The 22,113-nt window shown below is 45.2% G+C and overlaps 1 protein-coding gene across 6 annotated transcripts in view; it reads left to right on the forward strand.

The window, feature by feature from the left end:
• The window catches only part of STK11IP (serine/threonine kinase 11 interacting protein), an 84,471-nt gene that overhangs the window by 9,685 nt on the left and 52,673 nt on the right, over positions 1-22,113 (forward strand). For 4 of the 6 annotated variants that reach the window (XM_077447783.1, XM_077447785.1, XM_077447786.1 and 1 more), the window contains exons 3-14: positions 1,078-1,277; positions 4,689-4,763; positions 9,192-9,287; positions 10,109-10,216; positions 12,648-12,719; positions 14,049-14,178; positions 14,267-14,370; positions 16,706-16,792; positions 16,872-16,916; positions 17,952-18,164; positions 18,295-18,373; positions 21,047-21,427. In XM_077447783.1, coding sequence (XP_077303909.1) covers positions 1,078-1,277; positions 4,689-4,763; positions 9,192-9,287; positions 10,109-10,216; positions 12,648-12,719; positions 14,049-14,178; positions 14,267-14,370; positions 16,706-16,792; positions 16,872-16,916; positions 17,952-18,164; positions 18,295-18,373; positions 21,047-21,427 — 1,590 coding nt within the window. The remainder of the gene's footprint in view (positions 1-1,077; positions 1,278-4,688; positions 4,764-9,191; positions 9,288-10,108; positions 10,217-12,647; positions 12,720-14,048; positions 14,179-14,266; positions 14,371-16,705; positions 16,793-16,871; positions 16,917-17,951; positions 18,165-18,294; positions 18,374-21,046; positions 21,428-22,113) is intronic. The other 2 variants (XM_077447787.1, XM_077447788.1) reach the window with 1 other exon arrangement.

Consider the following 22,113-nt stretch of genomic DNA (forward strand, 5'->3'; position numbering starts at 1 on the left):
GCATTCTCTTGTTCCTCATCAACACGCTAATGCAATATTTTTTTATTTTAATAAAGCCTTTCTATTTCATTACATACTTTATTTTAGATGATGTGATTGTGTATACAATGCTGGCAAGTCATGGCTGGTGGGAGAGGCCAGCAGGGTACTGTTGATAGCTTTCTGAAAACATCACAGCACCTTGCCTGTCCTCCTGACTCATGTCAGGAGCCCTCAGCTCTAATGCAAGTAGTGTAATGACACCTGGGAGATATCAGAAATGCCTTGATGCATGGATATCAGTCTGGAGTCAGGGGCATTCCTAGGCAGGCTACATTTACATGCAGGCTGCCTTAGGTAATGCCCACATGTGACACTGATTGAAAGAAATGAAAGGAGTGGGCTAGGGACATTCAAGCTGGGGAGGAATTGGCTAGATCAGTGGTCTCCAAACTGTGGTCCTTTGTTTGCCTTTATCTGGCCTTTGGGGAACTTTTCCTCCCAATGACACCAACAGTGGGGCACAATTTCTCCCAATGACACCAGAAATGGGTCCCAATTACACCAATGATGGAGCATAATTCTTCCTAATGACACCAACAATGGGACGCAATTCCTCCCACTGACTCCAATGATGGGGCACAACTCCTACTCCCAACTAAACAAACGATGGGGATGGGGCATTATCCCCCCCCCCCCCCCCCCCACCCCACTGATGTCTGGACCCTTTCTACTCCCAAAAGCCACAGTCGGGCCCCACTAAAGTCTGAAGGACAGTAAACTGTCCCTTTGTTTAGAAAGTTTGGGGACTCCTGTGACTAGATAATACTGGGTATCCTCCAGCCAGGAAATAAGGCAGGTTTTTATTGACTTGTTGTAACTTCTAATGCACATTATGAAAAGCTCACAGTGTGCAGTTAAATGTCCATACAGGAGAAAAGCCTGAACAACTGTGCCAAGACTGAAGGGAAGGACTGAGGTTGTGTTTAGGAGAATAATTCTTGTAGGTTGATTTGGGTTACTTCCTCTTACACTGATTGTTGGATACATGGTGCAGTGCGGTGCTGAAGATCTGACATCTGTCTGTTTTTGTTTCAGGGGACGGTGTGCTGGACGGCAGCCACAGCCTGACCCTTCTCACCCCAAACCTACAAGTTGTCACCCGCCTGTTCGAGCAGCTCTTCCCACGGGGGCCAGGATCCGGGTTCCAGGCCCTTCCGGCCCACCCTACAGATAGCGGTGCTGTTCTGGGCTCACAGTTTGTGCTCGATCTTGTGCAGAAAACTCCAGGACTGAAGGTACAAACATGGTTCACTTTTTTTTTTTTTTTTTTAACATTAAACAAAGGTTTTTATTAATAAAATAGTGCATACACTCTACGTTCACATTCCATATGTACTTGGCAACTATTACATTCAAGGCTATACATTCTTGTGGGTATAATGGAGATTACAAGATGTTTTGCTATGCGGGTACATACTGAGGGTATATACATTACAATAAAGAATATTCAATAAGAAATACTTCTGGGTGTTTATTTCAAGCCGTTGTGTTGTTTTCATATGCAGGTTTCAGATTCTTGCAGCCAGCGGTACTATACTTTTATTGTATTTGGCTGGGCATCCTCTATATTTATATTTATATTTTTATATATATATATATATATATATATATATATATATATATATATATATATATATATATATATATATATATATATATATATATATATATATATATATATATATATATATATATATATATATATATATAATATTTCTTGTATAGTAAGGTATTTATTTACTTCTGTCTTCCACTCCACAATTCTGGGAGGTGAAGCCCCATCCATTTTTTAGCTATAATTTTCCTAGCCGAGACCAACGCCTCATCGAGAAATGTGTTCATAAATTTATCTCTTGTGTCGGGAAATATCCCCAGAAAGCATTGTTTCGGGTCTAGCGCTAAGGGCGAGCCCATGGTATCATGCAGAAAGGTTATGCTTTGCATCCATAAGCCTTGTATTTTGGGGCATGCCCAAATCAGGTGGAAGAACGTGCCTGCTTCTTGTCCGCACATCAAACACATTGTGGACTGAGTGCGATTATATCTAGCTATTCTAAGGGGTGTGAGGTATGCCCTGTGAATAATGTAGATCTACGATAATCGATTGGAGAGTTTAGGGGATACAGCCTTACAAGACTCTAGTGCCTCCCCCCCATTCCTCACCCTCTATTGATCCCACCTCTCTCTCCCATCGGGGCTTCAGGTTATACGCTAGTTTGGTCGAAACGGGTGGAGAGCATACTATAGAAAGCCGAGATAAGTTAACCTGGGGGTCGGTGGATAGCTCACATAATTCAAAATGTACTGACTTGTCTATCAAGATTGAGACTGCCCTGGCATGGGATGTGTGGGTAGAATGAAGTGAACACCCAACCCATGGGCGGCAGAGTGACATCTGAAGGCTCCGGTCAACATGCGTTTCAACCAAGACCACTACATCTGCATGTTGTTTTTTGAGGAATGTGAAGACTGCCGCGCATTTAACTTTCTCACATTTCACGTGAGAAATTTTAGAGATGCCATAGGGAGAATATCTCGGAATAACATAACCCAGTCATAGTAAACAATCTTATCCTTGTGTATGAAGCGCTTAGGTCATGTCCAACATGTCATTAGTAATATTGTCTTAGGTAAAATATATAAAGACCCACATAGGTATGGACGTGGTGTTTTACCTATATCCGGAGTTCATTATGCACATTTTAAGTTCAATAAAAATGTAAACAAATTAACCCCCACCCCACCCTGCCCTACACTCTTCCCAACTGCTGCGGGAGTAATCCCTTAACTTGTTATGCTTGCCAACTGGGAAACTCGGGAGTAATCCCTTAACTTGTTATGCTTGCCAACTGGGAAACTCCATCATCCATAGTGTGAGAAAAAGTAAATGGAGCTGATGGAGTCTTTGAGGCCTAAATAGGCCGAGGGATATCTGCCATAACAGGAAACCCAGGTGATAGAAAGTTTTATATGATCCCTTTTGTTTTTTGCTGAGAACAATCGAGTTCCAGAAACAGCTCCAGCAGTCATGGTAGTGATTCCCAGTGGTGCGTGGGGCAAAGTCACGGTGCATGTGGCTTGTAGGACCTCTGCATCTCCGCAGCTCCTGTGGTTAATATGATTTGAGAAAGTGTGTAAGGCTCCAAAGGGGTAGTAAACAGGGGTAACTTGGCTCTTGTAGATAAGGTGTCTAAAGTTCTGGTATGTACTCACGTCAGTGCATAGCCTGTATCATATCGCTTAGATTAACTTGTCATGTGTGACCCAATGTGTTCCTCGCCCTGAGAAGGGTAAGTCTAAATTAAGTTCCGTGCAACTTCCGGATTCAGGGCATCTATATGATTCTGGCGGGGAAAAGTGCTATGCAAGTTTGTGAGCATAAAAAGTCAGTAGTTCATACCTGGGACACAATCAGTCGGCTCTTTTGGGGGTAGCTCAGCGTCCAGCCCAGAAATTTCCTCTTCAGGATCTTCAAAGAAGACAGGGCAGCCATCGTGTTCTATTCTAAGGCGGGCGGGAAAAAGCATGGAGTATTTAAAGTGTTGATTCCGCAGCCTGCATTTAACCTCCATGAAGCTCTGGCGGCGGCGCTGCACCTCTGCTGAGTTGTCTGGGAAGTTGGCTACTTTATTTCCCACTGGGATGTTGCCTTTTTCTCTTGCATTCTCAGGGCTGAATCCCAGTCTTTATAATTAAGGAGATAAGCTATGAATGTGCGGGGGGGAGCACCCTGCGGGGGGGGGGGGGGGGTCTGGTTGGCATGCGATGTGCCCGCTCAACCGTGAGTATGGGGGAGAAGGCTTCCCTTCCATATGTAGAAACAAGCAGTTGTTCCAAAAATGTGGTCGGGTCCTTACCTTCAGCACTCTCAGGGAGACCTATAAAAAGCGCAGATTACATCTCCTTAGCCTGTTCTCCTTATCGTCTTGTTTAGTGCGGAGTTGGTGTATCTGCTGATGCATGTGGTCTGAGGATGTCTGTAGGGGTGTAATGGCTTCCTCCACTGTGCTCAGCCTATTCTCTGTTACCTTGACTTGATCGCGGAGCTTCTGGAAATCCTGCTTGATGAGGGAGATGTCCATCATTAGCGCCTCAATTTGAACTGTCGGGGAGGTTCGGCAGACTGTGATTGCCTCACGCAGTCTGTCAGTGTCTCCCGCCGTCCGCTCTCCACGCAGCACATTGCATGGACGCCTTGTAAATGCAATGCAGGAAACGCACAGCATTCCGGCATCGCATAAGTGTGAATCAGGGCTGTAGATGAATTGGCACTTTAAAGATCAGGGGTTTTTTTTTTTTTTTCTTCTTGGCGAACTTGAGCAGTTTCACACTGACTGCGGGTTAGAAATCCCTGCATGTCAGTCTGACTTCCGGAGCGATTTCAGAGACGTGCGTGGGTTCCTACACAAATTGCCCCTCCAAAGTCGCCAAAAGTAGTACAGGAACTACGTTTAGGAATAGGTACGGTGCCCCACTGATACGGACTGTGCCACTGCTGGCAATAACCGCTGATTTGACATGCGATTGGACATGTCAAATTGCATGCCAAATCTCCCTGATATGAACGTGGGCTAACAACTATTATGTGTTGCATGCCAGTGTAAAATATTTTGTGAATAGTTTATTTATTTATTTTTTATTTCCAGCTTATTCACCCTGAAGAATGTCCCCGCCAGTGTGATGTAAATATTTTTCCTTTTAAGTCCTTAAAACATTTAGAGGTGAGTGTTTTCAATTATCATGCCTTCCACAGAAAATCAGAAAAAAAAAAATATTTCAATTTGCAGGATTTTGCAATCCACTCACGTTGGTAAAATGTATACATTTCTCTGAAATAGCTGAATACAGAATGACCAATATCTGTTAAAGCAGAATTCCAGCCTCCACCTAACTAGCCTTAAAAATGTCACCTATGCTGACTAACCAAAAAAGATGTATGTACCTATTTTCAATACGCTCCGGTGACGTGATCTGGCTCCCTTGTGTCAGCCAGCAGCAGCTGCAGGGGAAAGGAAGGATCACTGACAACAGATGGGCCATAGAAAGCCTATATCACCACGAATTGGGCAATGCAGCCATTGCTGAGAGCTCTGTCCTCTCCCTGCAGCTGGTACAGGATCATGTCACCAGACCGAAGTGGGCATAAAATAGGTAAGTGTATTCCCCTTTTCTTTTTTCTTTTTTTTAACTCTGGGTTGTCAGCCAAGGTGTTAGGAGGAGGGTGTAGGGAGTATATTTAAGTCTACTTGGGTTGAGGCTGGAATTCTACTATAATACAGTTGTGCTCATAAGTTTACATACCCTGGCAGATTTCATTTTTGGCCGTTTTTCAGAGAATATGAATGATAACACAAAAACATTTTTTTCACTCATGGTTAGTGTTTGGCTGAAACCATTTATTATCGATCAACTACGTTTACTCATAATCCCAACAGAAACTACCCAAATGACCCTGATCAAAAGTTTACATACCCTGGTGATTTTGGCCTGATAACATGCACACAAGTTGACACAAAGGGGTTTGCATGGCTATTAAAGGTAACCATCCTCACTTGTGATCTGTTTGGCCGCGTACACACGGGCGGATTGTCTGTCCAACTTAGTCCGCTGAACCGTGTTTCAGCGGACAATCCGCTCGTGTGTGGGCTTCAGTGGACTTTTTCAGCGGACAATCTGACGAACAAAGTCTTACGGAATTTCCGTAAGACAGTCCGTTCAAACTTGGTTTTGTCCGTCCAAACTTGGTTTCAGCGGACAGTCCGCTCGTGTGTAGGCAAGTTGGACGGACTAAGTATGGCGCATGCTCAGAAAGGATTTACACGGCCGAAGGTTGCATTGCAGTGTATAGGACGTCGTTTTTCTAGTCCCGTCGTACGTGCTGTACACGTCATCACACACGCTTTCAGCGGACTGTCTGCTCATCGTGTGTGGTCAAGTCCGTTCATGCAAATTTTGAACGGACTGTCTGTCGGATTGTCTGACGAACTTAGTTGGGCAGACAATCCACCCGTGTGTACGCGGCCTTTGTCATTAGTGAGTGTGTGTATAAAAGTCAATGAGTTTCTGGACTCCTGACAGACCCTTGCATCTTTCATCCAGTGCTGCACTGACGTTTCTGGATTCAGAGTCATGGGGAAAGCGAAAGAATTGTCAAGGGATCTGTGGAAAAAGGTAGTTGAACTGTATAAAACAGAAAAGGGATATAAAAATATATCCAAGGAATTGAGAATGCCAATCGGCAGTGTTCAAACTCTAATTAAGAAGTGGAAAATGAAGGGTTCTGTTGAAACCAAACCACGGTCAGGTAGACCAACTAAAATTTCAGCCACAACTGCCAGGAAAATTGTTTGGGATGCAAAGAAAAACCCACAAATAACAGGTGAAATACAGAACTCTCTGAAAATATGTGGTGTGGCCGTTTTCAAGATGCACAATAAGGAGGCACTTGAAGAAAGATGGACTGCATGGTCGAGTCGCCAGAAGAAAGCCATTACTACACAAATGCCACAAAGTATCCCGTTTTACAATATGACAAATGGGGGTTTTCCTCCTTGATCTTCAGAAATACCACACAGCAGCAGTATGGAGGAGAATTCTGGACTGGGTTCATAATGCCTCATATAAAAAAAATGGTTATCACTGGAAGATAAAATGAGTAAAGTTGTTCTGGGTCAGATCATCTGGATTCCAATGGAATATAGAGGTCTTCCCAGAGAAATGGCTCCAATTACAACTGAAACATTAAGAGTTTGGGATATGGTATTTAAGGATACAAAAGGGCAATATAATAGCCCTCTAATGCCCTTGACAGGAAATAATTCTTTTCCCCCAGGGAAAGAAAATAAACTGTATTTAAAATGGACCCATACGGATCGACTGAGACTAAGAGATGTGCTGAAAGCAAACACCTTGTGCTCACTAGTGGAGCTACGAGAAAAATACGGCGCGACACCATGGGATGGTTGGAGATCTAGACAGCTCCAACCTTTCGTAGAATCCCTCCCTCCCAGGTAAAGGTAACATTACCTAAATCTGACTTTTTACCCTAAAGAATCCCCCCTCCCCCCCCAAAAAAAATCTTGGGATACTGCTGATACAACCAAGTTAACGGGACAGTGGGGAGAATGCCCCTACATTGGTGGTCAGTGGAGAGAATGCTTTTTAAACTGGTGGTGAGGGGGGAGAATGCTTCTTACATTGGTGGTCCATGGGGGGAGAATGCTTCTTACATTGGTGGTCCATGGGGGGAGAATGCTTCTTACATTGGTGGTCCATGGGGGGAGAATGCTTCTTACATTGGTAGTCCAAATGGGGGGGGGGGGGGGAATGATTTTTACATTGGTGGTCCAAATGGGGGGGGGGGGAATGCTTTTTACATTGGTGGTCCAAATGGGGGGGGAGAATGCTTTTTACATTGGTAGTCCAAATGGGGGGGGGGGGGAGAATGCTTTTTACATTGGTGGTCCAAATGGGGGGGGGGGGAGAATGCTTTTTACATTGGTGGTCCAAATGGGGGGGGGGGGAGAATGCTTTTTACATTGGTGGTCCAAATGGGGGGGGGGGGAGAATGCTTTTTACATTGGTGGTCCAAATGGGGGGGGGGGGAGAATGCTTTTTACATTGGTGGTCCAAATGGGGGGGGGGGGGGGGGAGAATGCTTTTTACATTGGTGGTCCAAATGGGGGGGGGGGGGGGGGAGAATGCTTTTTACATTGGTGGTCCAAATGGGGGGGGGGGGGGAGAATGCTTTTTACATTGGTGGTCCAAATGGGGGGGGGGGGGGGGAGAATGCTTTTTACATTGGTGGTCCAAATGGGGGGGGGGGGGGGAGAATGCTTTTTACATTGGTGGTCCAAATGGGGGGGGGGGGAGAATGCTTTTTACATTGGTGGTCCAAATGGGGGGGGGGGGAGAATGCTTTTTACATTGGTGGTCCAAATGGGGGGGGGGGGGGGGGAGAATGCTTTTTACATTGGTGGTCCAAATGGGGGGGGGGGGGGGGGAGAATGCTTTTTACATTGGTGGTCCAAATGGGGGGGGGGGGGGGGAGAATGCTTTTTACATTGGTGGTCCAAATGGGGGGGGGGGGGGGGGGAGAATGCTTTTTACATTGGTGGTCCAAATGGGGGGGGGGGGGGGGGGAGAATGCTTTTTACATTGGTGGTCCAAATGGGGGGGGGGGGGGGGGGAGAATGCTTTTTACATTGGTGGTCCAAATGGGGGGGGGGGGGGGGGAGAATGCTTTTTACATTGGTGGTCCAAATGGGGGGGGGGGGGGGGGGAGAATGCTTTTTACATTGGTGGTCCAAATGGGGGGGGGGGGGGGGGGGAGAATGCTTTTTACATTGGTGGTCCAAATGGGGGGGGGGGGGGGGGGGAGAATGCTTTTTACATTGGTGGTCCAAATGGGGGGGGGGGGGGGGGGAGAATGCTTTTTACATTGGTGGTCCAAATGGGGGGGGGGGGGGGGAATGCTTTTTACATTGGTGGTCCAAATGGGGGGGGGGAGGGGGAGAATGCTTTTTACATTGGTGGTCCAAATGGGGGGGGGGAGGGGGAGAATGCTTTTTACATTGGTGGTCCAAATGGGGGGGGGGGGGGGGGAGAATGCTTTTTACATTGGTGGTCCAAATGGGGGGGGGGGGGGGGGAATGCTTTTTACATTGGTGGTCCAAATGGGGGGGGGGAGGGGGAGAATGCTTTTTACATTGGTGGTCCAAATGGGGGGGGGGAGGGGGAGAATGCTTTTTACATTGGTGGTCCAAATGGGGGGGGGGAGGGGGAGAATGCTTTTTACATTGGTGGTCCAAATGGGGGGGGGAGGGGGAGAATGCTTTTTACATTGGTGGTCCAAATGGGGGGGGGAGGGGGAGAATGCTTTTTACATTGGTGGTCCAATGGGGGGGGGGGAGAATGCTTTTTACATTGGTGGTCCAATGGGGGGGGGGGGGAGAATGCTTTTTACATTGGTGGTCCAATGGGGGGGGGGGGGGGGTTGCTTTTTACATTGGTGGTCCATGGGGGGAGAATGGTCAGAATCCCAATCCTGAACATGGCAGAAAAGATAAAAAATGTAGGTGCTTCTGAGCTCGATTGTTGGGAGCCTGATTTCTGATTCTGTGAGTTCTGATTATCATCTCCTATTGCAGGTAAGACATCTCCCCCCACACTGCCTGAGGGGGCTGCGAGGGGTTTACTCACAGCTGGAGGTACTCACCTGCTCAGAATGTGTCACCAGCATAGAGGTAAGTGGGGGGCACACTGTCACTGGGATAAATTGATATATACGTGCAAGTCTGATTTTGCCATTCTATTGGCAGTCCTATAGATCCACATGTAAATATAGTAAAATATCAGTTTAAAGCCTGTGAAATGAATGAATTCACATACTGAATACTATCATTGTAAGGATTAACCCCATACATTTACCAAAATACATTTGTCCCACTAGTGGTCCGTCCTTTAAGATGTCTGGAAACCATGCTCTCTCTTTTCTTTTCTTTTTTTTTTTTTTTTGTCATTGGCTCCAATCACTTGCTCTCGCTATGTGCTCAACATTTCTTTCCATACCACATTCTTAAATAGTGAATACCTGGTTGATCCTGTAATTTCTTTCTACTTATTCAGAGTGGCAATGCTGTTCCAGCCAATTCTCCATCTTTAGCATTGCCACTCTCTCTGCACATGCTTCAGTTTTTCCCTGGATAGAAAGGCCAGCTCTGCTCTGAGCATTATGTGAAAGAACGCATCCCTGGCATCCCTTTAGATGTGCATGCCCCCCCCCCCCCCCCCTTGTGTGCTACTGAGTAGTGCAGACATTTGCTGTGGGCAAAACCCTGAGACAGAGAGAGTTACATAGCACAGGTTTCCGTACATGCTCACTGACCCAGTTAGATGGCCTGTGAAATCTTGCAGCAATAGATTAGAATAAGCTAAATGGACTTTCTGTTTTTAGCACTGATGCAGTGTTTCCCTGATGGCATTTTTACATCAACAGTTGCTTTCCTCTGTTCCCAGAATTTACTCTTTTTAATACATATTGTGCATCTTTTGTATGACTTGGCAGGAGGTAATCTCTTCCTGTGGTGGGGATCTGAGTTCAGCCCTACCCTGGTTGGAACTGCACACGCTCAACTTCAGCAACAACAACATCCATAGCCTGGACCAGTCCCTGGTGAGTACCCTAATACTGGGCATGGCTATTAAGAGTGTTCCATCAAAATGTATGAGCTGGAGAAGTGTTGTGGAGATGCAGATGAATGGATGTTTGTACCCGCAGTGCCACAGTATGCGGTTTACCAGCTCTAGAGAGATCTATAGATTGATTGAATTGCTTGGGACAGGTTGAAATCATGCTTGCAGTCTGAGTGCCTACTGTGAAAGCCTATGGTGAGGAAGGGAAGGTACATATTAGGGTCTTGGGCAGCTCAAGGTTTTAATTTGGTTGCATTGGTATTAGTAACCCATTGGTGGAGAAGATGCATAGGAACACCAGCACAGTGGCATTCATTTTCCTGAAAGCCCAATCCTGGACACCTTCCTTTTTTTTTTTTTCTTTTTTTTTTAGACCTTTTTTAACGTCTTCATGATTTTCTACCTGGGCCATGAGACCATGACTCCTGGGCAGAGAGCAACGCTTGAGTGATTCTTGGTGTCTCCCAGGCTGCATTCACACCGCAGAGTTGTCGCGATTCTGCCCAGGTATGAATGACGAATCGCACAACGCACATTTCAGATGCCATGCATTTGAATGGCACCTAAAAATATGGTGCGGTTCTGTCACAATTGCCGAGCGATGAATTGTGGCAAACCACATCATGTGAAGCTTGTCACCCAAAAAAAGTTCAGGAGCTTCTTTTGGGGCAACAATCTTCACGTGATGCTATTTGCTGCGATTGCAGCGCAAATTATTGTGCGACATTCGCGGCAGAACCACACCACGTTTTTAGGTGCCAGTTAAATGAGCGGCATTTGAAATGTGTTGTGCAATTTTGTTATTCACACTTGGATGTTTTGAAATTGTGGGTAGAATCTTGGCAAATCTGCCCATGATTCAAAGCGCCCAAGTGTGTCCCATATCTCCTGAACAAGATGAATAACTCAATCCCCAACAAGTGTTGGAGATGCCAATCCGCGACGGGGTCCATGGTCCATATCTTCTGGTCATGCCCTGCCTTAGGCGCATTCTGGAATGATGTGGCGGCGACAATTAAGAAACTAACGTCGGTGGACTCACGGGGAGACCCAGCGGCGTGCCTACTCCATCTGACGAATAGACCTGTGCTAAAATATAAACAGACTTTGACAATGCAACTCTTGAACGCAGCGCGGGTATGCATCCCTGCGATGTGGAGGCAATCTCAGCCCCCGTCTAGGGCCCCTGTGGTTTTCCAAAATTAATTATATCCTCCGTATGGAGGAATTGACCGCTACTCTCCACAATACGGAAGAAAATTTTCGCGAGAAATGGAGGTACTTTACTGGTACCACGGACTACCTGCGGGAGAGGGTATCTGCTGCCGACTCGGGGGCCGATTAGAGGCCCCTGCAATTGTAAGTGCATGCTGAGATGGGTGTGCTGCCCTAGCCCTGTAGGTATTGACGGGCTCTCGTGGGGCCCCCCAATACCTGTTCCCCTTTTCTTTTTTTTCTCTTTCTCTTCTTCACCTTTTCGCTTCTTTCTCTGTCTATTTTTTCTGACCTGCCCAACGTTGACCTGAGTGGGTCCGTGGTGTGTCTTGCGGACCCATAGTGCCAATATAGACGTTACAATGGCGAAGGTCTGTGGATGTTTACGAGAGGGGTGTCGCGTGGTGCACGTACACCTTCCTCGGCTTGTTACTCTAAGCACGTAGGATGGTATTGTCTGTCCTCACAGGTTAACAACTACAAATACCTCTTATATATGAGACTGTTTTTGAACATGCTTACTTCTATCTAGTGTATGTTTATGGTCATGATGTGCATGACCAGGTTTATCTGTGATTGTTCTGTTTACTGTATCTGTCCTGCATTGAAAATTGAATAAAAGAATTAAAAAAAAAAAAACGCCCCAGTGTGAGATGCAGACTCAACCTGGAAGTGGGCAGAATTTCTGTAGGGCCTCGTTAAGACTTGCGGTCGAGGGGCGGCAAAAATGCCCGGTTGACCTGTGATTTTTATTTTTATTTTTTTACACCTGCCCCCTTTAAACCACAATAGACAGTGGACGGGGGTGTTTACATGCCGTAGCCACGATGCTTCGAGGTTCACCTTATTTGTAGCGATCGACAGGTGGCAAGCCCACCGACTGCTAAACATTCAAGTAAAGGGAGAAACACAACGCAAATGCCTGGCAGCTGCATGCAGTGCACGTGGCTGTACTGAGTTTGTCTGAAAATCTGGGGTTAATTGGGTTGGGGGAAGGCGTCGTATCACTTCCTCCCCGCCGGTCAGTAGCCTCTGGTTTGCGATCTGAATGCGGCTTGGGTTTCAGAGGAACGAGCGAGTTAGGCACATGTCTAAATCTACGCTTAAAATTGAAAATCTGTAGTTGGGCTTTAACTCTAATTTTTGTCTATCCTTCATGTAATCGATTTCTTATAACACTATGTTCTTTTGTTTAGGAATTGTTGAACAGTCTGAGGTCTTTAAACTTAAGTCGCAATTTCATCAAAGACTGCGGCCCGCATTTAAAGGTACGGCATTTCACCCCTTTTCTGCAAAGTTTATTTTTCTATTTTTTTTGTTTTTTTTGAGAGGTTGCTTACTCTGAATAGCAATCATCTAGAAATAAGAAATGATCCTATCCCCTAAAAACAGGCGTATGGGGGATCCGTTCCTCACGCCTTTGGTGGATCGGATGACAGTCAGATGTAAACAGACAGCCAGTCCGTTTACAGCCAACCACTCATAGAGGAAAGCAGGCTGTGTCCGTGTCTGCTCTGCATAAGCAAAGCGGACACAGACCTCTCATCCACCTGCTCAGCGGGGATTGGGGGACGAATATGCTGGCGGAGTCCGCCCGTTTGATAGAGCCCTTATGTCCCGTACACACGATCAGAAATTCCGTCAGAAAAAACTTGGATGGTTTTTCCAATGGAATTCCGCTCAAGCTTGGCTTGCATACACACGGTCGCACAATAGTTCTCTGAACTTTCGACTGCCAAGAACGCGGGGACGTACAACACTACGACGAGCCGAGAAACTGAAGTTCAATGCTTCTGAGCATACGTCAAATTGTTTCTGAGCATGCGTGTTTTTTTTGCGTGTTCGAATTGCATACAGATGAATGCATTTTTGGATAGCAACTTTTTCCAACGAAAAAATAGAGAACCTGCTCTCAATCTTTTGCTGGCTGGAATTCTGCAAAAGTCCGATGGAGCATACACACGGTTGGAATTTCTGACCAAAAGCTCACATCTTTTGCTGGCAGAATTTCTGATCGTGTGTAAGGGGGCATTATGCCCCCATACACAGGGTTGGATTTTCAGACGGAAAATGTGCGATTGGATCATGACGGAAAATCCGTCATGATGTGTGGGCTCCATCGGACTTTTTCCGTCGGATTTTCCGACGCTCAAAGTTTGAGAGCAGGATCTAAAATTTTCCGACAGCAAAGTCCGATCGCATAAATTCCGACCGTGTGTAGACAATTCCGACGGACAAAGTGCCACGCATGCTCAGAATAAACTGAGAGGAAAGCTATTGTCTAGTGGCCCGTTTATAGTTCCGACGTACGTGTTTGACGTCGCCTCGTTCAGATCAATCGGATTTTCTGACAACTTTGTGCGACCGTGTGTATGCAACACAAGTTTCGGACAAAATCCGTCGGAAAAATGCGATGGATTTTGTGGTTGGAATGTCTGACCGTGTGTATGGGGAATTAGAGTTCTTATGAAAGTGATGTTGCCACCAAAATCCCCAAGAGATCTAGAACAAGCCAAGCTAATGATTTAACGTGCCTTTCTTTAGCAATATCTCTTTTGGATGGCTAGAACATTTTAACACATCTTCTTGGGTTCTAGATTCTGTCTGAGCTCCAGGACCTGAATCTGGGGTATAATTTACTGGAGTCCATCCCGGAACTCAGCTTACAGTCCAGCGTACAGCTCCACACCCTTATCCTAAGTCACAACAGGCTGTCCAGCGTCAGAGGTCAGTCTCTATGTATATGCATGTGTGAACTGTGTGTGTGTTTAATAAAGGCACATTCAAGTTCTCTGATTGAGTTTTCTATACACAGGACTGGAACATCTCTCAAACCTTCAGCATTTAAATCTGTCCTATAACATGCTGGCCCATCCATTACAGCTCACGTGTTTATCTCGGCTCCATAACCTAAAAGAGGTAAGGTGGAAAGGCTTGCTTTGAGCGGGTTGTTTTTGAATATAACTTGTTTGATTTACACATTAACCACTTCAGCTCCGGAAAGGTTTTACCCCCTTCCTGACTAGGCCATTTTACATATTTGCTGTGTCCCCCCCCCCACAAATGGAGCTTTCTTTTGGTGGTATTTGATCACCTCTGCGGTTTTTATTTTTTGTGCTATAGACAAAAAAAGACCGACAAAAATATTATGTTTTACTGTCTGCTATAAAACGCATCCAATAAAAAAAAAAATGTAAAAAAAAATTAATTTCTTTATCAATTTAGGCCAACATGTATTCTGCAATGTATTTTTGGTAAATAAAATCCCAATAAGCGTATATTGATTGGTTTGTGCAAAAGTTATAGCGTCTACAAACTATGGGATGTTTTTATTGACTTTTTTTTTTTTTTTTTACCTTAGTGAGACATTACAGCAGACATATCTGACACAAAGTGGCACGTTTTGGGGACCAGTGACACCAATACAGTGATCAGTGCTAAAAATAAATAATGCACTGTTACTGTATAACTGACACTGGCAGGGAAGGTGTTAACAGGGGTGATCAAAGGGTTAGGTGTGCTCGCTAGTGCTTTCTAACATTGGGGGGGGGGGGGGTGACACTGGAGGAAAACGGAGATCCGTGTTTCTGAATTTAGCAGAAACACAAGATCTCCCATTTTCCTCCCTCACAGAACGGCGATCTGCCTTGGTTACATATGAAGACCACCATTCTGTCTCTCCTCCGAAAGATAGTGGGCGGCCACTGGACCCGCTAATTTGCTCCTGCTGTGTCCAGTCACAGCGGGAATGCAGCTCCAGTGGCACGCACGCCCCAGAGCTGACAACAGCGATGACATACAGGTATGTAATATTGCACTTAATGCTGCCATGATGTGGTTCACTGGCTGCAGGCTTCTTGCTCCCCAGCCGATGTGAATGAATAGCTGTGGCTTCATTTATACAGTAAATACAGTGGCTTGAAAAAGTATTCATACCCCTTGAAACTTTCCACATTTTGTCATGTTACAGCCAAAAATGTAAATTGATTTTATGTGATAGACACCAACACAAAGTGGCACATAATTGTGAAGTGGAAGGAAAATTATAAATGGTTTTCAACATTTTTTACAAAGCAATATGAAAAGTGTGCCGTGCATTACAATCCTCATCAATACTTTTGTAGAATCACCTTTCACTGCAATTCCAGCTGCAAGTCTTTTTGGGGATGTCTCTACCAGCTTTGCACATCTAGAGAGGGACATTTTTGCCCATTCTTCTTTACAAACTATCTCAAGCTCTGTCAGATTGGATGGAGAGCGTCTGTGAACAGCAATTTACAAGTCTTGCCACAGATTCTCAATTGGATTTAGGTCTGGACTTTGACTGGGCCATTCTAACACATGAACATGCTTTGATCTAAACCAAACCATTCCATTGTAGCTCTGCCTGTATGTTTAGGGTCGTTGTCTTACTGAAAGGTGAACCTCTACCGCAGTCTCAAGTCTTTTGCAGCATCGAACAGGTTTTCTTCTAAGATTGCCCTGTATTTGGCTCCATCCATCTTCCCATCAATTCTGACCAATTTCCCTGTTCCTGCTGAAGAAAAGCATCCCCAAAACATGATGCTACCACCACCAGGTTTCACAGTGGGGATGGTGTGTTCAGGGTGATGTGCAGTGTTAGTTTTCCGCCACACATAGTGTTTTGTTTTTAGGCCAAGAAGTTCAATTTTGGTCTCATCTGACCAGAGCACCTTCTTCCACGTTTCCTGTGTCCCCCACATGGCTTCTCACAAACTGCAAATGGTAATTCTTATGACTTTCGTTCAACAATGGCTTTCTTCTTGTCACTCTGCAGCTTAGGTGGATGGCTATGTCTTGGTAGGCTTGCAGTTGTGCCATACTATTTACTAATTAGGTGACTTCTGAAGCCAATTGGCGCCACTAGATTTTAGTTCGGGGTATCGGAGTAAAGGGGGCTGAATACAAAAGCTCACTACACTCTTTTAACATATTTCTTTGTAAAAAAAAAAAAATGTAAAACCATTTTATTATTTTCCTTCCACTTCACAATTATGTGCCACTTTGTGTTGGTTTATCACATAAAATCCCAATAAAATACATTTACGTTTTCGGTTGTAACATGACAAAATGTGGAAAATTTCAAGAGGTATGAATACTTTTTCAAGGCAATGTACAATCTGATTGAAAATTTATTTTATCCACAAGCACTGCAGTGATAGTACAACCAGTGATGGATAACAGCTCACAACTCCTCGCTAACTGTCTTTTGTTAACCTCCTTTGCTTTCCAGCTCTTCCTGAAGGGAAACCCTCTGTGCTACGTCCCGGAGCATCGAGCGCTGACCGCCCAACAGCTGTCCCATAAAGCCTTTGACAAGGTGAGTGATGGAGAACGCTGTTAGTGGTATTGTGGCTAGAAAACGTCTTGTACTTAAACATTTTTTTTGGTGTTGTCAGGTTTTTCTGGATGGGGAGCAGATAACCACATTGGAGATAGCAATGGTGAGTCTTGAACATTTTGTTATAATATGTAATTAACCACTTCAGCCCCAGAAGAATTTACCCCCTTCCTGACCAGAGCACTTTTTCGGCACTGCGTCTCTTTAACTGACAATTGCGCGGTCATGCGACGTGGCTCCCAAACAAAATTGACATCTTTTTTTCACTCAAATAGAGCTTTCTTTTGGTGGTAATTGATCGCCTCTGCAGTTTTTATTTTTTGCTCTATATACAAAAAAGCGACAATTTTGAAAAAAAAACTAATTTTTTTTTTACATTTTGTTATAATAAATATCCCCCACTCAGTTTAGGCAGATAAGTATTCTTCTACGTATTTTTGGTATAAAAAAAAAAAATCGCAATTAGCATTTATTGATTGGTTTGTGCAAAAGATAGAGCGTCTACAAAATAGGGGATAGCTTTATAGCATTTTTTTTTTCACGTAATGGTGGCGATTAGCGATTTTTATCATGACTTCGACATTATGATGGACACATTGGACATTTTTGGGACCAATTTTCATTTATACAGCAATGAGTGCTATACAAATGCATTGATTCCAGTGTAAATGACACTGTCAGTGAAGGAGTTAACCACTAGGGAGCAATGTAGGGGTTAAGTGTGTCCTGGGGAGTGATTCTAACTGTGGGTGGGCGGGGCTGTGTGTGACACGTGACTGATCTCTGCTCCCGATCACAGGGAGCAGGGATCAGTGACACTGTCACTAGGCAGAACGGGGAGAAATTTGTTTACATTAGTATCTCCCCGTTCTTCCTCTCTGTGGGGCGATCGGGGGTATCCGCTGACCACCTCTTAAAGGGCAGCGTACAGGTATGTTAGTTTGCTTGTATGAGCCCTTCTGCTGACGTATATCGGTGTGAGGCGGTCGGCAAGCGGTTAAACACAGGGTCATCCTGTATCCCTACTGTAGTACCACAGCAAGTGTGGAACCTCATTACTCCTGATGTCCTGATTCGTATGTGTTCACTTGTCTCTGAACATCAAAATCCTCTTTTTTTTTTTTTTTGGGAGGATCAGACCAGTTTCTACAATCAGTCCTTTTGGTGGCTTCTTCTTTTCGCTCCAAAATCACTCCTGTTTTTCCCACAGACTGATCATGTGTATAGAGAGCGGATAATTCTGCCACAATGCTTCAATTCAGCCATAGAGAGTTCCTGTACCGGGGAACTGAGCGAAAGCGGTTCTGCCCCGGAGAGGATCGCTACCCGGATCTCCCGCAAAAAATCCAAGGTGAGGCGTTGCAGTGGTGATGACGACAAAGCAGCAACGAGGACATATTACTGTCAACGTTTCCATAAATGTATTTGATCTGTTTTATATTTACTCCAGCTGACTTCATTCTTCTTCTTATTTAACTCAGATTAAAGTGCGCAGAGCCAGCATCTCGGAGCCCAGTGACAGCGAGTGTGAGCGGGAGCCGCGGAGTCAGCCAGTAGTGGGTATGTGCAGCTCACAATACTCTTTCTATATACTTGTGACAGTGCTCCCTCTTGTGGCTGAGGTGTATAGCGTCTGTCTATAGACAATAAATGTGCTGGCTGATTCCATTTTTATTTCTTGTGTGTGTCAGAAGGCTCTGTATAAACAGTGGTTAAAGTGACTGTAAGGGTTCTTTTCTTTTTAAATAATAAACCTATACTTGCCTCCACTGTGCAACTCATTTTGCACAGAGTGGCCCCGAAGTTCATCTTCTGGGGTCCCTCGGCGGCTCCTCCCCACATCAGAAGTGTTCTCCCGGGGGGGGGGTTGGGGGGCTGCCTTGCGGGCACGCTCCCGAGTCCATCATTCGGCGTCCATAGAGGCCAAATGCAGGACTCGACCACTCCCTCCAGCGTCCTCATCATTGGATTTGATTGACAGCAGCGGGAGCCAATGGCTGTGCTGCTATCAATCTATCTAATCAAGGGCTGAGAAGCCCAGGCAGAGAGACTGCGCTTCCCTGTGGGTCAAGTAAAACGGGGGGGCTGGTCACCGCCAGGTGTTTTTTCACCTTAATGCATTAAGGTGAAAAAACACAAACCTTTACAACCTTTAAGCCCCTTTCACACTGGGGCGGTGCTAGCGTCTGCAGTAAAGCGGCAATATTTTTAGCGCAGCTTTACCGTCGTTTTAGTGGCAGTATTCGTCTGATAGCGGGGCGGTTTTAAAAGGGTTAAAACCACCCGCAAAGCGACATTTCAGCGGCGCTTTGCTGGTGGTATAGCAGCGTTGCCTCATTGATTTCAATGGGTAGGAGTGGTGAATGAGCGGTGAATACACCACTCCTGCACCGCTCCAAAGATGCTGCTAGCAGGACTTTTTTTTTCCGTCCTGCTAGTGCACCGCTCCAGTGTGAAAGCCCTCCAGCTTTCACACTGGAGTGAAAGGAGCTATACAGGCGCTATTTTTTTTTTTTTTGTGCTGTAGCGCCTGAAAAACGCCTCAGCGTGAAAGGGGCCTAAATATTATACCTGCTGTAGTTCACCTATCAGAATGACTAGTGTCGTGCTGCAGTGAAAAGCACCTTTTGTAGCTTAAACCAATTTACTGAGCAGAGAAATGCTTGTGCATTGAAGATAAACATGTTTGCTTTTAAGCCTAACATTGGAGTACTCTTGCTGCAATATTGACTTACGGCTATGATGCTGCTTCATGTAGTAATCTCTTTTCACCACTAGATGTCCTCCATCTTCTAGGTTGGTAGACTGCTGCCATCGTAGGCATCTTAGGCTTAGGCTCACTGCAGCTTGAAAAAGCTCAGTACAGCCCATTAATTGTAATGTGCTCTTGCACACAGGCACGTAAACAAGCGACGTGCACTCTTCGGTAAAAAATAAATAAAAATCTGCATTTTTGGTCAGTAATTTACACCTCGTGTGCGCAAATATGCGCAGTTGCGCACAAATTTGCATATACAGACTGATTTTACTGTGTTGGGTTTCCCAACACTTTAAGTCTTTGATTCTAAAAGTACTTATTAGTACTTAGATCAGGACGGCAGTTAGCATTTTCATTAAAAAAAGTTAGTGATGGTATCGAAGTTCTGTTTTTTAATAAATATTGTTCATACCTTTTTGTTTGTAAAATTTTATATACACTACATGGACACCTGACCCTCACACTTACTATATGGCCTGCAAATTTTGAATTAATGTGATATTAAAGCAACAGTTTAAAAAAATGAATAAATAAACATTATGCTTACCTGCTCTGTGTAATGGTTTTGCACAGGGCAGCGTTGATCCTCTTCTTCTTGGGTTCCCCTCTGGCAGTCCTGGCTTCTCCCCCTTGACCCATGGTCACAATAGCAAGCCCCTTGCTATGGGGGCACTGGTGTGTGCTTGGTCCTGAGCTCTGCTCTATGCGTCCATAAGACACACAGAGCCGTGGCTTGGCCCCGACTCCTGCTCTCTTCTCATTGGCTCACTGGCTGTGATTGACAGCAGTGGGAGCCAATGGCTCCCGCTGCTGTGTCTCTGAAAATGAGGAGAGAAAGACCCAGGACAGCTGAGGCTCCCGTGCAGATCACTGAATCGAGAGGGGGGGATAGGTGAGTATTGGGGAGTTGGGGGGAAGCAACACACAAGGTTTATTACCTTCATGCATCTTCAGGCTTTACAACCACTTTAAGGTGTTTCCGGTGAAGGATACTATTAATGCTGCAGCATACAAAGACATTTTAGACAATTGTGCTCTTCCAACCTTTGTGACAGCAGTTTGGTGAAGGCCCTTTTCTGTTCCAGCATGACTGTGCCCCCGTGTACCAAGCCAGCTCCATAAAGACAAGGTTAGACCAGATTGGGGTGGAGGACCTTGAGTGTCCTGCACAGAGCCCTGACCTCAACCCTACTGAACACCTGTGGGATGAATTGACCCACCGATTGAGAGCCAGGTCTTCTCATCCAACATCAATAAAAATTCCCACAGCCACACTTCAAATTGTGGCAAGCCTTCCTAGAAGGGCTGTTGTAGACCCGGCGGGGCATTTCAAGGGCTATAGTTTTGGATTAATGGTGTCCAACAAGCTCAGAGTTTTAACAGTCAAGTCTCCACAAACCTTTGGCCATATCAGAGTTGTACTACTTTACCTGCTATTCCATCCACTCATCAATGCTCTTTATCTCCCTGTACAGTTCTGCAACACCAAAAAGACATCGAGCGCACAGATAGCTTCCGTGATCAGTTTGGTGACGATTGGCTGCAGTACCGCTCTCACCTGGAGGAGGAGCTCAACAAGGACAAAAATGGAAATGAGAGTCCCAGAAGACCTGTGTTTTCCCAGCCTTTCACGAAGAGCAAGTCATCCCCCATAATACTGCAGACAGCTGGCAGAACGGACAGCCTGTCACCTGTCCCTGCAAACCCGGGTCCAGCTAGACCTCCCACCCCGGAGGTCGGTACAGTCACTGCAGCCGCAGATCTGCTGATAGAAAAGATAGAGGATGTCCTGGAGGATAGATTGTGGCAGCCAGACATTGATAATAAAGAGGAGGAGGAGGAGGAGACTATAGAAGGTAAGGTGTGCAAGCTCATTAACCACTTTAGGTCCACCCTATAGCAGTTTTACTGCTACAGGGCGGCACATGTGCACCGGCTCGTGTGTGTGTGTGTGTGTGTGCTTGTGTGTATAAGTAATCCGACACCTACGGGTAGGGGGCACGCATGCCCACCACCGGCAGCTCGCTTCTGAGATTTCACACAGCGGAAGCCGATCGGCGGGTTTAGGGTACCTGATGTCCTCCGGCATCGGCCGATCATCAGGCTTCTGCTATAAAAAAAAAAACACATACAAAAAAAAAAATATATATACACATTTTGTCATCCGTTTAGGCCAATATGTATTCTCCTACATAAAATCCCAAAAAACATATATTGGAATGGTGAAATTGTATTTGAGTTCCCGGAGTTCCATTGGCCGGCACCCGCAGATCGGCTTCTATTGTGACTAATCACAGCAGAAGCAGCACTTATGTGCGCCCCTACCAGGAAGTGCAGAATTATATGTGCGCGTGTGTGTGTATATATGTATGTGTGTATATATGTATGTGTGTGTGTATATATATATATATATATATATATATATATATATATTATAAAGAGAGGCGAAATACTGCTCTATGTATAAAGATAAATGTAAAAAGCAGCTACTAAGACACACTCACTCACTCAAGCAAATAGAAGAAAAATGTAGCAGAGCTAG

Source organism: Lithobates pipiens, unplaced genomic scaffold (assembly GCF_037356315.1).
Source record: "Lithobates pipiens isolate NorthernLeopardFrog02 unplaced genomic scaffold, aLitPip1_a1.2 Scaffold_22, whole genome shotgun sequence".
Taxonomy (NCBI): Eukaryota; Metazoa; Chordata; class Amphibia; order Anura; family Ranidae; genus Lithobates; species Lithobates pipiens.